General features: G+C 34.3%; 1 protein-coding gene across 1 annotated transcript; it reads left to right on the forward strand.

The window, feature by feature from the left end:
• Nucleotides 1-858: 858 nt before the first annotated feature.
• Nucleotides 859-17,415, forward strand: LOC140757632 (xanthine dehydrogenase/oxidase-like). Its single transcript, XM_073093487.1, has 17 exons — nucleotides 859-958; nucleotides 4,591-4,748; nucleotides 5,847-6,007; nucleotides 6,565-6,944; nucleotides 7,272-7,492; nucleotides 8,115-8,217; nucleotides 8,998-9,125; nucleotides 9,955-10,242; nucleotides 10,811-10,972; nucleotides 11,535-11,663; nucleotides 12,632-13,116; nucleotides 13,788-13,971; nucleotides 14,143-14,338; nucleotides 14,417-15,183; nucleotides 15,500-15,692; nucleotides 16,148-16,261; nucleotides 17,175-17,415. The coding sequence occupies exons 1-17, from the start codon at nucleotides 916-918 to the stop codon at nucleotides 17,243-17,245; spliced, it is 3,783 nt and encodes a 1,260-aa protein (XP_072949588.1). The 5' UTR covers nucleotides 859-915; the 3' UTR covers nucleotides 17,246-17,415.
• Nucleotides 17,416-18,252: the final 837 nt, after the last annotated feature.

Below are 18,252 nucleotides of genomic sequence, written 5' to 3' on the forward strand. Positions count from 1 at the left end.
TGAACTCATAGATATATTATCCTATGATTGAACTGTACTAAGTATACAGTTCTAATTTTTACAATGCATTTACTTCCATGTCTGATATGATAACAAAAAGTAAAAATGGAAAATAAAAAAGTTTATAGCACTCTGTGACCTAAACCCGCATTTTAGCCACGCATTTCTGTGTCCAAAGTAGCCGATTTTTACACCGTACGAATATTAATACACTACCCTCACAGTTGTAAAAAATAAACAGCTATGAACGTTTCATACTTTTAAATGCCATTTAAAAATTAAAAGTGAGTAATGAGTATTTTGTTTAAAGCTATAATAATTTTAATATTTTATTTTGGACCGTACTACTACCGTAGACAGCGACGGCGGGTTATGTGGAATTTTTACCGCACTAAAAGACCCAGATGGCCGTCCTCAGCGCTTCGTGGAGAACTCCTGGATCTCCGACGGAACACAACCGGAGTGTACTTCTAATTGTCGTATGTAGCTTGAATGATTTTGGTATCTTGCTTATCTGATGATGGAGCCAGGAAGCGGGTAGTGGAACTTTCAGTAATACTTTAAAAGTCCTCGCGAATATGGGTTTATATTCTTACAAACGTAATGAGTGCGTGATGAAAACTGTTAGAGTTTTTTAAAGTAGGTAATTGTTTTTGTAAATAATATTTGAAAATAATATCCGAAAACCATTTGTTTCTTTTTACATTAATCTAAAAGAAGAAATATTTTTCTCTATCTTTAATAATAATATCTTTAAAATAATTTTTTATGCAAATTTTGCATTACGAGTTGTATACTCAACGTTTCGCCTTCAATCGCTCATCGCTACGAGTGAAACACACGACACGGTTCACTATGTACCGTGGCCGGCAAATAAGGTTGTTAGTTCGTGTAACCATTTCGGTAGTAGCGGACATGGACAAAATAAAATTCAAAGTTAACGGCGTCGAATATTCAGGTATGTATTATATTCTAGTTTTTTATAAGATTGTACTAAAAAGCAGTGATAGGCTAATTAAGAAATTCGGCCTCTTGATCGAGGGGTCCGAGGTTCAAATCTCAGGCTCCGATTTTTCAAAGTGATGTGCATATTAGAATTGACTATCACTTGCTTAAACGGTTAACTATGGCCTAATCCTTTTGAGACCCGTGCCCAGTAGTGCGACAGCAATGGGTTGGTTATGATGATGATGAAGTAACAAATGCAGTCCACCTAATAAGTAAACGCCGAATGGCATCTGTAACCAACTTCACATAGGCCAGTGGTTCTGAAGATCACATATTCGTTACTACTCCTGAGAACTAAGATAGTCGCCTCATATGCAATACTAGCAACGAAACCCGGCGTTGCTCGGGTTAAAATACAGTGCATGTTTAATGGTATAAAAAACGCAAAAAAAATATCACCAAAAATATATAAAAAAACAGTCAAGAAGTTTAATAATAAAATGAAGTTCATAAAGGTCAGTAATAAAATTTATTATTGGGGAAATATTCATAAAAAATCGCGCATTCAGCATGCAAAATTTTCAGAACTTACTAGAACATTCCAAATTGATTTTACAAGTTACAGAAATTTTGGAAGTTTTACAGATCATTTCAGAAATTTCTAGAACATTTCGGATCGATTCCAACAGTTGTAGGCACTTTTCTAGATTATTCCACAAAATTTCTGAAAAAAATAAAACCGACTTCTATGTCACTACAAAGTAAAAAATAATTAAGTTAATTTTTTTCTTTTATAATAATTAAGTTAATTTTTTAATGTTAAGTTTAATTTTTTTCTTAATTTTTTTCTATACTATGTAGTGATAATAAAACTTTGATTCAATTTATTATTCCCGCGCAAAATACAACTCAAACGTCAAGAGTTCTTTTTTCTTTTTTATGCGAACTCATACAATCGTACCAGTCAGTGACTATATAAATGGACACTTATTATTATAAAAATAACACATCATAAAAATAACGCAAAATAAATAATTACAATAGTCATCATCATCATCATCATCATCATCATCAACCCATTACTGTCCCACTGCTGGGCATGGGTCTCCTCTCAGAATGAGAAGGATTAGGCCATAGTCCACCGCGCTTGCCAAGTGCGTATTGGTAGACTTCACATACCTTTGAGATTTTTTTTTTTTTATAAATCTCTCAGGTATGCAGGTTTCCTCACGATGTTTTCCTTCACCGTTTAAGCAAGTGATATTTAACTTCTAATACGCACATAAATTTGAAAATCAGAGGTGCGTGCCTGGGATTTGAACCTCGGACCCCTCGATCGAGAGGCCGCGTTTCTTAACCACTAGGCTATCACTGCTTTTTTTTAAATTACAATAGTACTATAATGAAATAATTTGAATATATTTCTAATATTTGTAAAGGTGGAAAGGTATGGATGCCGACTCCTTTCCACCAAATCGTACAATTTACGCTACAAAATAGGGGTAGCGGTGGTTCCTCCCTGGTTATGGTTTGTACCCTTTAGGTTTTCCCATAGTACATGATAATGTATGTATGCAAAGAAATATAATTAAAATGTCGTCTAAAGTTTCAAGAAAAAATATATTTTACACAACAACTGTTTGATTTTTTTTATTGAGTATAATCATTTTTTTGTTTGTTAACAACAGGAAATTAACATAAAATAATGCCACATAATTGCCTCATTGTTTAATTAAGATTTTAAACCATAATTGTTAATGTTATATTTTTAACTCGCTATTTTTTGCATCACTTAAGTTCCAAGTAAAGTTATAAAAAATACTATAAACAAACCTTGGAAGTCTTTAACTTACTTCTAACTGTCGTATTGAAATGAGCCTTATATTCATTTACCCATGTAATTCGAATGATAATACATTAATTAGGTATCTTGAAGCTGATCTGATGACGAAGCCAGGAGATGGATAGTAGAGCACTAAACTGGCTACTATAAGGCCTTTGAGTTTGCTAATATGTTTCGTTTTGTCAAGTCCAATATCTATACTAATATTATAAAGAGGAAAACTTTGTTTGTTTGTTTGATTGTAATCAATAGGCTCAAAAACTACTGGACTGATTTTAAAAATTCTTTCACCATTCGAAAGCTACATTATCCACGAGTAACATAGGCTATATTTTATATGAAACTTGTGGTGCCCGCGGCTTCGCCCGCATTTTAAAGAAATAATGTGACATACATAAAACGGAAAATTTGTACCTGCATTGGAATGACAGTGGTACCATCTGTCGAAAATTGGTCTTACCAACTCCCAAACCCTCGTGGGCTCATGGACAACAACTTTGCTAAAGATCATCACTTGATCAAATGCATAGTTTCCGATTCTATAACTACTTACGAATTAAAAAATAATAAAAAAAAACCTTTTCCCAGACTAAATTGTGAATCTAAACCATTCTCAAGTCCCTTTGAACACACACAACAAATTTCATCAAAATCAGTCCAGTCGTTTAGGAGGAGTTCACTGACATACACACGCACATAAGAAATATATATATATAAAGATATATTTGATAAATAGATTTTGAGGCGGTACAAAGTTTGCCTGGTCAGCTAGTAACTTATAAATATAAACGAGTCACTTTAACTTTTAAAATGAATTGGCCAATTTACACGAGACAAGTATCATTTACGAGTATTTTCGGGTATACTTACGAGTTAATGTTTTATCAGTGTCCTTTAAGCTGGTAGAAACCTTTCTTGGAATCTAATCTGAGATTGATTACAGGTCTCCATGAGCGACAGTAGCCATTGCATACACGTTTGCTGCTTGAATATTATACATAATTATTATAAAACAAAAACCCCGATTGCTAAAAAAATTGCCTATGTCCTTCCTACACTTTATACGAATTCAAGGATACGTTATATAGTAAAATCCGTTAAGACGGTTAAAAACGAACGTCCTCTCTAAAGCACGGTAGCGTGTGTGCAGCTTAACCACTAGTGGTCACCCATCCAATTCCCGATCATATCCGATATTACTTAATTTGCACATTGGTTGCTAGTTGCTACCTACACAAACCACGGGACTATAAGCTTGTCGACTTCTACATAAATTAATTTAAATTTTATTATTATTTATACGATTTCTTAGCAAAAACTACGACGGTGAACTATTTGAATGATGTGAAAATAACAATGAAATTAATTACAACTACAAAAATATTACCAGTCATTTGTACATATTTAGAGTAACGTTCTATTTTAAGATTAATTTATTTTACTAGCAGTAATCCTCACAGTGTTTTATATACAAATAATTTTACACAAGGAAGCTGACATTAAAACTGTGAAATTAATTAACAGAAATCAGTTATTATTTAAATTTACGTAAAAATACATTAATTTTATACTATAGGGTTTTTTCAACAAGAACTTTGTTTTTCAGAATCAAATTAAACTAAAAATAAAATTATTCTTTTTTTTCTCGCCACATAGGATCTCTACTCTACATTTTCACCATAAAATCAAGTGATTGTTAATCCCTAAAATAGACTTATCTTCAAGAGGTACCAATAAATTATTACTGCTATATGAACTATACGAAGACATCAAATTGATGCTTGTCAATATATTTGTAGTGGGCTGCGATGTCAGTTCCACCACATCTCTGCTCAAGTTCCTGCGGAACAGGCTGGAGCTACGCGGCACCAAGTACATGTGCCTGGAGGGCGGCTGTGGAGCCTGCATCGTCTCCGTTCGCAAATGCCCTGGTGCACCCGTGCAGAGCGTCAATTCTGTAAGAAATAACTATATTTATCTTCTTCGATAAACAATTGTTACAATCCTCAAAATATAAAGATTAGGATAATACATTTTTCAGAAAGGAAGGACAGAACTTGTATTAAAGCAGGTTTAGTGGTAGTTCGACTAACTTCTAAACAAATTTAAAGTTGTGTAACATAGGATATATGACCTAGAAATACGCTTGGATACGAATCAATATCTTCAAATTATCGAAAAAAATTATACCACCTTGTGGTTTTCTGCTTTTGTTATCATTATGTTCGTATCTATGGCTACTCTCTAGCGTGTAGTAGCTAAAAACCTTTTCAGTGTTTACGCACCGAGAATTATACAGGCGCACTAAACACATCTGCACTCATCGGCGGATAGAAGAGAACTAAGAGATGTCTGCATTCGCCGGTGGGTAGATGGAGAGCTGTCTATCTGACAACAATACCCCATACGTCACCAACCTGATCATTGCTCCCTAACTATAGCTGCTATTTACACGTATCATGCCACGAACGCAATGTATACAAAATTCTCGCAAACAGACCGATAAAATGACCCGTATATTTAATACCTATGCTTCTCAAAATATAAAACTCGGCTACTTTCACTTGAGAGTTGCGATACTTACAATAATCAGTTGCTGTTAAGTCGGGACATTGGGACGTAATAAATATCGCCCAAGTTCTTAATTACCGTCCTAAAGTTTGGTAACAATGATTTCAAAAGCCCAATAAAACGGGGTCGACTAATTTTAAGAATTCTGTCTCCGTCTGTCTATTTGCCACAACTTTAGGATTTTTGATATTACTATATACATATTAAATTTAAATTTGAAGTATCTTCTATAGTGGTATATGACATAAAAAACAATGAGTAAGACCATAAAAAATATTAAATCAAAAAACCCATAAAAAGTAAATTAAATTAAATTAGGCAAGGTCACTTGCTTTCAAACAAACCTTATCTCGTAATCTTCAAATAACGTGTTAGTAACAGAAGGTACAACTGACACACATACACTGTTTATTCGTTGCGACATACACAGATTTTGTTCTGAGAGGCCCTGATATAATTAATGATGTAATGCATGTTTCTTTAGTGTTTGGTGTCAATAACATCATGCAAAGATTGGGAAATTGAGACCATAGAAAAGGTTGGGAATCGGTTCGATGGATACCATCCGCTGCAGAAGACGCTTGCGGAGAAGAATGGAACACAATGTGGTTATTGCTCTCCTGGCTGGGTCATGGCCATGTACAGGTTCGTTATTAAGTTATTCTTCTTTTTTATATTATAGAAGTAACAGACGAGCTTGCAGTCCACGTGATGGTAAGTGGCTACTGCCGGCCACGGACATCTGTATTCCACCCCAGATAGGATTAGATATTGCTACCTGAGATCGGCCACAGATGCCACTACCCCTGAAAAATAAGCTGGAAAGTCTTGGAAAAGTAGTCGCCATACTCCAGATCCTACAATTGGTATATTTGATTCTGAACACAGATTGCTATACAATGATTGTAGCTGTTGGGTTGTGTCAATTGGTGGTGGCACTAGATGAATGACCTTACAAGAAGTTGCTCCTTCCTGTCTCTTAGATTAAATCTCTTGGTCATTTCCTATAATATCAATCAGAAGAGATGGAGTGTTTGTACTGCATACCACATAATAGTGTCATTCGGACTAACTTGTAGAAGGAGGAAGTTATACAATTATTCTATTTTATTCTCATTCCCCTCATTTGACAACAAATATAGCAACACCATCTTCAGATTAATTTCTGTCATATACTCACACTTTGTTTATATTTTTTCCAGTCTTTTTAAAGGAAAAGGCAAAATGACAATGCACGAAATAGAACAATCACTCGGAAGTAACGTGTGTCGGTGCACAGGTTACAGGCCTATTCTAGAAGCATTCAAGACATTTGCTTCCGACGCACCGAACAGAAACGATATTCTAGATATAGAAGATTTAACCATATGCAACAAAACAGGAAAAGCTTGTAAAGGAAAATGTGATGATTCTGATTGGTGCTTTGTATCTGAAGATGATGTTTCACAGTCAAAAGTTATTAATATACATTTGAAAGATGACAAAGAGTGGTTCAGAGTTGAGGAGTTAGACGATATCTTTAAAATATTTAAACATAAAGGAGATGATTGTTATATGTTGGTGAATGGGAATACTGGTAAAGGTAAGAATGATGCAGACTTGACTGTGTCAAAAATATTATCGAAGATTGTTAGGATTAATCGACATGATTGTAAGAATTATATAAATAATAATAATATAATAGTAATTTCAATATTTATGATTTATTGTGCTTTAATATTATTTTGGTTATTTCTGCATTTACAGTTTGAATTGAACATGTCACCACGTGCGTTCTCAATAACATCTGTACATCTATCATTAAAAGGAATCTATTTTGCAGGGGTGGTTTCTCAGTAATCCAAGAGAATCTTATACTTGACACATCTTAAACATTTCTAGGTCTTGAAATAAACTTGTACAATTTTAGGTGTGAAGCCAATAGATGAATACCCAAGATTGCTCATAGACATTAGTGGAGTGCGTGCATTGAAGGTATATTTCTTGGACCAAAACCTAGTCGTTGGGGGTGGTACCACGCTCACTACTCTGACGGAAATATTCGATGAAATAGGTGGTCAAGATTACTTCAGCTACTTGAAAGTATTCAATGAACATTTGCAACTTGTTGCTCATATTCCTGTTAAAAATGTAAGCACAATTGACTTTGGTTTTAAATTGATAACTTGATTATGAATGCAGCATAATGGAGATTTCTTATTTATAAGGCTAATAGAAAAAAATGGAATCCAGTAGTGTATGAGTTTTTTTTATATCATACTAGTAGCAGACGAGCATGCAGTCCACCTGATGGTAAGTGGCTACTGCCGCCCATGGACATATGTAACCAACACCAGATAGGATTAGGTATTCTTACCTGAGATCCACCACAAATGCGCCGCTACACCTGAGGACTAAGATAGAACGCCTCAGAAAAGTATGTCTCCCTTACACACCCTTCAAACCAGAACACAGCAGTGCTTGACACTACTGTCAATAGGCAGAAATAGGAGTGGCGGTGGTGCCGCCGGAGTCGAACCACAAAGGGTTCTACCACCTTACCACTACACTTACCACTTGACAATAAAAAAAAGAAAATAAGAAAATCTATATAATATGATTTGCTTTATAGCGCCGCCACTGTTTCTGAAATCTGACGATAAGGTGTTCTTCTTAGTTCTGTATAGACTAGTCGAAATAAAGATATATCATTATTAATTTACTACGTCTCATTTTAATTAAAGTTAACCTTTTTAATTTATTTTCATTTCAGATTGGAACTATAGCTGGAAATTTAATGATAAAGCATCAACATAACGATTTCGATTCAGATCTCTTTTTACTTTTTGAAACTGTCGGTGCTCAAGTTACTATATGTTAGTATATTATTAATTTTATTCATATTCATAAGTTTGAATTATTGATTCATTAATAATATTTATTTGAATGCTATTAGGCGTTAAAAAAGCAGTGATGTCCTAATGGTCAAGAAACTCGGCTTCTCAATCGAGGGGTCCGAGGTTCAAGTCCCAGGCACGCACCTCTGATTCTTCAAAATTATGTGCGTATTGGAAATTAATTATCACTTGCTTAAACGGTGAAGGAAAACATCGTGAGGAAACCTGCATATCTGACAGATTTATAAAAAAAATCTCAAAGGTATTTGAAGTTCACCTTTAAAATGCATTATCGTGTGAATGTTGCAAATGTCCAAAAAACACAATTATGCCAAAGTCCCAGGCCGCGACAAAAAGAAATATATTTGTGCACCTTTTTGCTGAAATACAAACCTTTTTTATATCTTTCTGTTAAGAACATGTTTTTTCGCAATTGTGACATCCTGGAGTTGCATATTGCTGAAGGAAGGTACAGGATTCAAGACGTATTCATTCTATAGTACATATATACAATCTTTAAAATCACAACTTATAAGACGACGTCACGCAGCCTCTAGTAACATGTGCTGATGGACGACTGGCTGAAAAATCCTATCGCATGCGATCCGTGCACGTACGGCCGAAGATCCTCGTACTTATACATCAGCGCCGGCGTTGCTTATTAGCAACAACACAATAATTTTATATATTATAAGTTTAATTACATTGGAGTACATTTTGAAACTATTTCTAATATCTGCCTTCAATTTTTCATTTCAGTATGTCGCGATGGAGTCCGAAAAACAATGACAATGCTTGATTTTCTCGAAGAAAATATGAGAGGAAAAGTATTATTGAATATTCTTCTACCACCTCTAAATAAAATTATAAAAGTCGTTACTTACAAGGTAATCCACTGTAAAATGACCCATTAAACTTATTAAGGCATCATAAGCTTAAAAGTTAACTATTAGTATTTTTTTTAATAAATTAAATAAATTGCAATGGGCGACAAAAGCCGCTTACCATCACATGGGCTATACGCTCCTTTGCTATTTCTAGAATAAAAAAAAAACTTTTCAACTTAATAGGCCAGGATCATATTATAAACGGCGCAAATAATACTAATAGCGTTTTTAAATACATAAAATAATTTTATGTATTTAAAAACGCTATTAGTTAATATTATCAGGCGTTACTTTATGAAAACACATGTTATTAAGTTAGGACATTTTTTTTATATTGTAGGAGTAGCAGACGAGCATGCAGTCCACCTGATGATAAGTGGCTACTGCCGCCCATGGACATCTGTAATCAACCCCAGATAGGATTAGATATCCCTACCTGAGGTCGGCCACAGATGCGCTGCTACACCTGAGGACTTAGCTGGAACGCCTCGGAAAAGTCTGTCTCCCTTACCACACCCTTCAAACCGGAACAGCAGCGCCTAACACTGCTGTTATTAGGTAGAAATAGGTGTGGCTTTGGTGCCGTCGGAGTCGAACCACAAAGGGTTCTACCACCTTTAAATTGCTTTATCATTAACAAACCGTTACCAATATGTATGTATGATCGTGTGCCTCTATCTTAACGTACAGCTTGGTTTAAAATATATACCATCATACATATTGTTGGCAGATTGTTGCGAAGTAGTATTTATCGTATCCTATTATCCTTATTCCTTATTAAGATTGTTAAACCAAAAAAAACTAAAAATAACTGTAAAATCCTTGACAGATAATGCCAAGAAGTCAAAATGCCCATGCAATAGTGAACAGTGGATACCTATATCACCTCGACAAAGACAATAAGGTTATAGCATGCAGAATCGCATATGGAGGTCTATCTCCAACATTTACAAGAGCTACTAGAACTGAAAATGAGTTGAAAGGGAAGAAACTGTTTACCAATGAAACCTTACGCAGTGCTTTAAATGTTTTGAACGATGAATTAGTAGTGGAAGACATGCCTCCAGCGCCATCTGTGAAATACAGGAGAACTCTTGCTCTCGGATTATTTTATAAAGTAAGTGCATTTAATATTTCATAGATAATAATGAGTTGTTATCTATGAAATTTGTGCAATAATGCACTAATTATACCTTTAATAAACCCCCCCCGGTGGCCGTCTTCAACGCTTGTTGGACAACTCCGGAATCTCCGACGATCAGGTTCTGCCCTGGGAGAGCAGTTTTCTCTCGCATTCGCGACGGTATGCGACCAAACATACCGCTGTCCTTCCCGGGATCGCTTACTGGACGGTTCGAGCACCCACTTTTGCCGCCCGCAACCCCGGAAGCCCCACTTTTTATCACCTCTTACGGGGTTACCGTAGCCCTATTCTAGTCCCGGAACTACAAGGACAGCACTAATTATACCTATTAGTTTTGAGATTTCAAATATTTTTACATAATGTGATAACATACGTGATTCATTTTTTTATATATTATACGAAGTGTTATATAGTTCTGCTAATATTAAGTATTAGTTACTATTTATATGAATATCATTACAGTACCTAACATTTATAATAATAATAATATTGTTTTGATCTGTAGTTGCAAACCGGAGTAACATTTTAATCCCAATTTCAGGGCTTACTATCACTTTGTCCATCGAATATTCTAAACAGACGATACAAGTCTGGTACCATCAACCTCCACAAAGCTCGACCTGTGTCCGACGGTCGACAAATATTCGAGACAAATCCTTTGTTGTGGCCTCTCAACCAACCAATTCCGAAGGTCGAAGCACTGGTAAGATTACAAAATATTATAATAAATATGATGTAACGACAATACAGACACAACATAATAATAATTCTGTATGGTATGCAGGAAAAAAATGTATTTAACATCTATAATTAGCCCCAAATCAAGTGATATTCCTACCTGAAGTCGGCCACAGATGTGTTGATACCCCGGCGGACTAATTTAGAACGAACGTATATATGATTTTAGACTAAAATTATCGCGGTATTGAGACATTTTATTATGTAACGGGTACTCACGATATAAGTTTTTAAATTTCTTTATTGCCCATATTTCGACCCAGTTGCATGGATCGTGATCACGGCAAAACGGTGGTGTTTCGCCGTGACACATATCGAGTATCCGTTACATAATAAAATGGATACGTATGTCTTCCTTGCCACACCCTTCAAACCAGAACACAATAGCGCTCAACACTAGTAGTGGTGGTGCCTGCGGAGTCGCACAACAAATTGCTCCACCTATTTATATACGTATATCATACAATACGTACTTTATCGTTAAAAAAGAAATTATTAATTCATATGTTTTAAAATTATGTACTTAGATTCAGTGTGCTGGTGAAGCTACGTTTACGGATGACGTTCCAACACAACCGCGAGAGGTGCATGCCGCTTTTGCTTTAACCACAGCTGGTCTTGGAACAATTGATGACATAGACGCCAGTTGCGCTCTCGTAAGTGGGAAAAGTAATTTAGTTGACATTATTTTTCAAAGTTGAAATTGACAATAATTCCTTATATAAATTACAAATCCTACTTATATGAAGTAAATCAAAGATGCATATTAAGGTAAAGTCACCTATTTCCGCGGTATTCTCACCAAAACTAGAAAGAGCGTCAAAAAGAAAGGGACAGCCCAAAATTTTTGGCACCTAATGCCGCTGTATTTTTAAACTTATTTTTACCCTTATCTCTTAAGAAATAAGCACAATATTTAATTGTTATCGATTCCATATATAATCCATATAATGTTTTTATAGAAATACTATCACACATATGCAAATTTATTGAAAGAATCACTATTTGAGAAATCGTGACATTCACGTGCAAAAGGCCCAAAATGTATGAAGCATGCGTTTGAGGTAGGCACTAATGCAAAACTATGCGATTATTTAAAAAACCATACATATAATACTATTACGATGGCTATATGACAATAAAGTGATAAATTATTTATTAAATAACATACATTTCAGTAAAAATGAGTACGTAAATAATTTGTAAAATCTGTTTTTGTAAATACCGCGGAATTTGGTGCCAATTTCAAAACCCCTTTGGCATTAGGTGACTTTACCTTAATCAAGTTTTGAGAAACTTTTTGATAGCTATACAGCCTATATAACTACACCCATTACTTCGGATGAAAATGAAGGTATCTAATATACCTTCATTTTCATCCGAAGTAATGGGTTTTGCAATGGTTTTGCTTCATTTTCATCCGAAATAATTGTTTTGTAGAAAAAATAAATGAGGTAATGATTATTTTGTAGTGAAACCAAATAAAATATTATTCATAATCTCTTGGCGGGAGATCTCGAGCGACAGTGCTTCAATTCGGAACCTTTATACATACAGTTATACAGCATATTTAGAAAACTTTTTTTACTTATAACAATATCATTTTAATTCCTTACAATTTCAGAAAATACCGGGAACAATAGATTTCTTTACATCAAAAGATATACCCGGAGTTAATTCATTTACCCCAGGCGGATCTATAGCATCCATAGAAAATGAAGAACTGTTATGTGATGGTACTGTGAAGTACCATGGTCAACCATTAGGCATAATGGTCGCCGAAACACGGGATATAGCCGAAAGGGCTGCAAAACTTGTTAAAGTAAAATATAGTAACGTCAGAAAACCCGTTATAGATATAAAGGAAGCTAAAAATAATCCACTAAGAACATTAATATTCATGGATTTCATAGCAAAAGACATAGGTAGCGATATAGCAAAAGTAATTAAAAATGAAATAACATTACGTGGGCAGTACCACTTTACCATGGAGACGTTGGTGTCTGTATCTCGGCCGACAGATGTAGGCATAGAGACACGTACTTCAAGCCAATGGATGGATGTCATTCAGCTCATGACATCGCGTGTTTTAAAAATACCTCAAAATAAGTACGTACCCTTTAAAAATCTTACAAATTGTCAATTACACTAATTCATTTACTCAATACCCATTTAGAACTCGTATATCGAAAATGTATACTTAATATATGTTTTTTGCACTTTCTAGCATTTCACCTCAACTGATGGTTAGCTAAATACAGACTTGCAAATACCACTTAACTTGATATAGAAAGTACCTATTTAATGTTATATGTAAAGGGTTCATGTGATGTGTGATGTCATGTCCCGTGATGAGTATATCTGATTGGTGGAGCCAGTGTGGTTCGCAGATGTCGGCTGACTTACATGAGGCGACCATCAGCTTAGTCCTCAAGAGCGTCGCCGCATGTGTTTTCGGCTTTAGGTAGAATCTGTTCTATATGGAGTTGATCACAGATGTCCATAGGTGGCACTTACAGGTAGTCAGCAATTTCGTTTGATACTCCAATATTAAAACCTATAAAATAAAATCATGAAAATACCAATATTCCCTAAGATACACAGTAAAGCCTTCAAACACCTATTGATCGAAATGGTGTACCTAAAACTATGAGAGTATCCCCTTTACATCGATCTAGATACTAATCCGTTTATCAGTATGAGACATTAATGGAATGCCTAGCAATGAGTTAGAAATTAATTGTTGATTGGAATTAATAGGTTTTTGTTATTTTTTTCAGAATAGATGTTATTATTGAACGTCTAGGAGGAGCTTATGGACTCAAAATAACACGAGCGACTCAAGTTGCAGTAGGCTGTAACATGGTAGTACAAAAAACCCACAATCCGTGTCGAATTGCTCAATCCTTGGAGACTAATATGAGAGGCGTAGGCAAAAGATTACCTTGTACTGGAACTTATGAGGTAAGCAAAATGATTTTACCTAAGTGATCTTTTAAAAAAAACTCTTAAAGGTATACGAAGTTTACCAATTCCAAGGACAGACCCGTATGTAGCATAGGAATAGTAATGGGTGTATGTCAAAAATAATAAGTATCGTAGAAGCATGCCTCAGATACCATATTTACTTTACAGATTGCCGTTAATAAATCAGGCGTTATTCAGTACGTCAATTATAATCTTTATGAAGATAATGGTTATGTATTTAGTGAACCTTTAATTTTATACACGCTTGATGTGTACTATAACTGTTATAATAATAAGAGATGGAACTATAAAGCTTTTAATTCCACTACCGATACTGCATCTAACACATGGTGTCGATCTCCTGGTAAGTTAAATCATATTGAATAATATTTAACAACATTTTATAAAAAAGTAAGTTACTAATTTACAAAAATCATTTTAGGAACACTGGAAGCTATTGTGATGGCAGAATGTATGATGGAACACATTGCGTATGAAATGTCTCTGGACCCAATGCAAGTCCGCTTGGCTAATTTAGATAGCAAACACGATGCAATAAAAGAAATGTATGAAAAATTAAAAGATGACTCAAATTATAATGAAAGAAGAGCTGCTGTGGATAAATTTAACAAAGAGAATAGATGGAAAAAACGAGGTTTAAGATTTTCATGCATGAGGTGGGCACCAGTATCAATACCAGTCTACTTAGACATAAATTTATCTGTTTTTACCGGAGATGGCACAATCGTTATAACGCACAGTGGAGTTGAAATGGGGCAAGGTATAAATACGAAAGCCGTTCAAATATGCGCTTACTTTTTAAAGGTACCCATTGAAAAAGTCCAAATCAAAGCTAATAACACAACTAGTTGTCCAAACAGTTTCGTATCAGGTGGTAGTATAACCTCACAAAATGTCGGACTTGGAGTTCAAAGATGCTGTGAAGAATTACTGAAACGTCTTTCACCAATAAGATTGCTGTTGGAAAATCCCACATGGGAACAACTTATAGCAAAAGCTGCCGAAAACGGCTTAGACTTGCAGACACATGGATTTGTCAGTATAGTTGATAACCAGATATTTGACGCATACGGAGTGGCGTTATCTGAAGTTGAAATCGACGTAATTACAGGAGAGTATGAAATTAGAAGAGTCGATCTATCAGAAGATGTAGGTCGCAGTGTCAGTCCAGAAATTGATATAGGACAAGTAAGTGTATTTTTGACTGGAAACAAAATCACTATAGAATATTTATGCCAAAAGTAATAATTAATTGACAAGAACAATTATTTAATTCAAAATGAATTACTTAAACTACGTTATAGTTAGTTGCTTTTAAGTGAAATAGTGTTGCAAAGGGGTAAATAAATAGGTAACTTGGCGGAGGCACTACCGTGCCTCCTGATAAAAATATCATGTTAATATTTGCTACTTAAATATAAATTTTAATATACATTAAAGATTGTAATCTCATTCAAATATGTCAATTGCTATATCTTATGGTCATTTGGTGTGTTATCTTAAGGTAGAAGGAGCTTTCGTGATGGGAGTTGGTGATTTGACGTGTGAAGAATTAGTATACGACCCAAACACAGGAGAGTTGCTTACGAACAGATCATGGGATTATTATGTACCACAAGCGAGGGATATTCCGCAGGATTTCAGAATATACTTTAGAAAGAGGTCCTACAGTAACGACATCGTACTTGGTTCCAAAGGTATGATTTATTTAATTTCTAGTTATGCCCTTTACATCGAAGATCTTAGACCATATTCTTGTCATCTGTTCATTCGAATTGTTTCAAAAACACTTAAATTTCAATTCAGTAGTAATTGAATCCATATTAAATATTAGTCTGATTACAATCTTATGCATAGAGTTCTTTAAATATTTAACGCAATAATTAAGAATCGTACATTACTTTAATGAGCTTTGTGTGAGTGAGTAGACATTACTTCTAGGGTTATAAGGTTTTTAATATCGAAAGCAAAGAATTCCTCCTGCCTAGTACCTTTATAGAAGACTATAACATTTCCAATACATCTACCCTAAGTAACGGTGATAAAAGCTTAACGTTCACTATCTTCTTTTTGTCATAGATGTAATAGTACTCACAAAGTAAATATTGCTCTTCTTCAATGTAATGTAAATATGTTTCATATTTGTTAACAGTGACTGGTGAACCAGCTACTTGCTTAGCAATATCGGTGCCTTTAGCACTCAGAGAAGCCTTCGTTTCAGCGCGCTCCGAAAACGGATTGTCTTCCAAGAAGTGGTATCCAATTGGTGTGTTTCTGTTTATTTCTCTTTTTATAACATATTTGTAGTAAAAGAAAATTGAGTTCGGCTGATGGTAAGTAGCCTCTACCATCTATAAACATCACTGTAATCCAGGTGGAATTAAGATACAACTTAAGTGTCTCACAGAAGCATTGCTACACGTAAGGAGTATATTGGAAATATTGGCATGCTCTCTTCCTATGTTTTTTTGAATTTACTCATAATGTCTCTAAAACTCTCATAGTAAGAAAAAGCCTATATCTATATTATTTCACGCCCTCTATATCTTTGAAGTTTTGTTAAATCTATTTAATAATGCCTAAAATAAATAATAATGTTACTGTTTCTCATAACTTCCTTTTACGACGATCAAGGTTAAAGATAAGAAGGCGAGACTAGAAAATTCTTTTTAAAAACAAACTTAATTTATTTATTTGAGTTAAAAGAAACAACAAACCATAAATTGGCGTGCGAAATTGCGTTTATATGCGTGTAGAGCTATTTACTGCTCTCGGTGAAACCAATTAACTGCATTCGCTTGTTGAAATGGAGATACGAGTTGAACACCACTGGCGTGATGTTTATGCAACGATTGCTTTGTGGACGGGCTGTATATTGACGAGTGCGTTTTAAGGATTCCGTGCTCAAATTTCACGAAACAAAATTACTATGATTTCATTATTTAATTTGATAGAACCAGTATAATTCAACAGGGAAGGTACCACCATCATAACTATTTCTTGCGTGAAGCAGTTCTGTGTTTCAATGAATATGCGTGGATGTCGTTTGAGATACATATTTATGACGCGACCATCTAAATTACATCCGTAAAGTAAAATAATTGAAAAAGTAACAAAGTCTACTGTTTTAAATAAAGCAGTATTCCGTTCATACAATTTATGCAGTGATTATTTTGCAGACGGTCCTTACACGGTGGAGAAGGTGTGTTTGGCCACCGCTACCAAACTGGAAGATTATAAATTTTATTAAATATGTTTTTGTTACACCAAGTTTTTTTTTTACTGACTATAATAGTTACCTCAACTTCTAGAAGAAAACAAACGTCGATGGAAAAGAAAGTGATGAATAAAGGTTACGAGCCTCAGCATTTAGAATAAAAAAAAACATTGACATCATCATTATTCCATTCCATCGACATATTTGGGGACTCACTACTTAAATTTAAAATAAATCTATAATAAAATTTGTTTTTATTTTTTAAATATATGTATTGCATAACACGTGTATATTTTAATAAAAATTATATTAATCTAATTTTATATACATAATTTAAATAATAATTTAATTTTGAATAATGTTATGTATGATTTGTTTTAATATTTTGTATTATATAATTTTGTATAGAGAAATTTAAGTTTATTCAATATTTTGTGTAAATTTAAACTTAAATGGAATTATTCTAAATATTTGTAAATTGATCTAGTATTGTATAATTTTTTTTAGGCGTCTATTTATTACGAATGCCGTGCTCACCTATAATTGTGGGGACACGACCTTTTATTCGCTACTGTTATCTTTGTGAATTGTTATTGTGTTTTCTGCGTTAATTAAATAAATAAATAAATTATCAACCCATTATTGTCCCATTGCTGGGCACGATCTCTTCTCAGAGCGAGAAGGATTAGGCTATAGTCCACCCCGCTGGCCAAGTGCGGATTGGTAGTCTTCACATACCTTTGAGATTTTTTTAATAAATCTCTCAGGTATACAGGTTTCTTCACGATGTTTCCCTTCACCGTTTAAGCAAGTGACAATTAATTTCTATCTATAATATTATAAAAAAAACATTGTCACGGCAACGAAAACTTTAACACCGATTTTTATAAAGCTTAACATTTAAAAAAAATATGGCTTTGTTTTTAAAAAAGGAAAATGCATTTTCTATTAGCATCGTCTCTTATTTACGTGTTCATGAAATATATCGTAGTAAAATTTCCTCGGAGAATGAATACAAAAAATCATATTTCTATTCGTCG

The sequence above is a fragment of the Epargyreus clarus genome, unplaced genomic scaffold (genome assembly GCF_041222505.1).
Source record: "Epargyreus clarus isolate Ecla_fem2 unplaced genomic scaffold, WU_Ecla_fem_2.2 ptg000001l, whole genome shotgun sequence".
Taxonomy (NCBI): domain Eukaryota; kingdom Metazoa; phylum Arthropoda; class Insecta; order Lepidoptera; family Hesperiidae; genus Epargyreus; species Epargyreus clarus.

Bases quoted from the DNA above. Each gene is read 5' to 3' on its own strand.
- LOC140757632 (XM_073093487.1), top strand. From the start codon at position 916: ATGGACAAAATAAAATTCAAAGTTAACGGCGTCGAATATTCAG. The intron at 6,945-7,271 runs GTAAGAATGATG...GTACAATTTTAG, and splicing joins GAATGGGAATACTGGTAAAG to GTGTGAAGCCAATAGATGAA. The intron at 14,339-14,416 runs GTAAGTTAAATC...AAATCATTTTAG, and splicing joins CACATGGTGTCGATCTCCTG to GAACACTGGAAGCTATTGTG.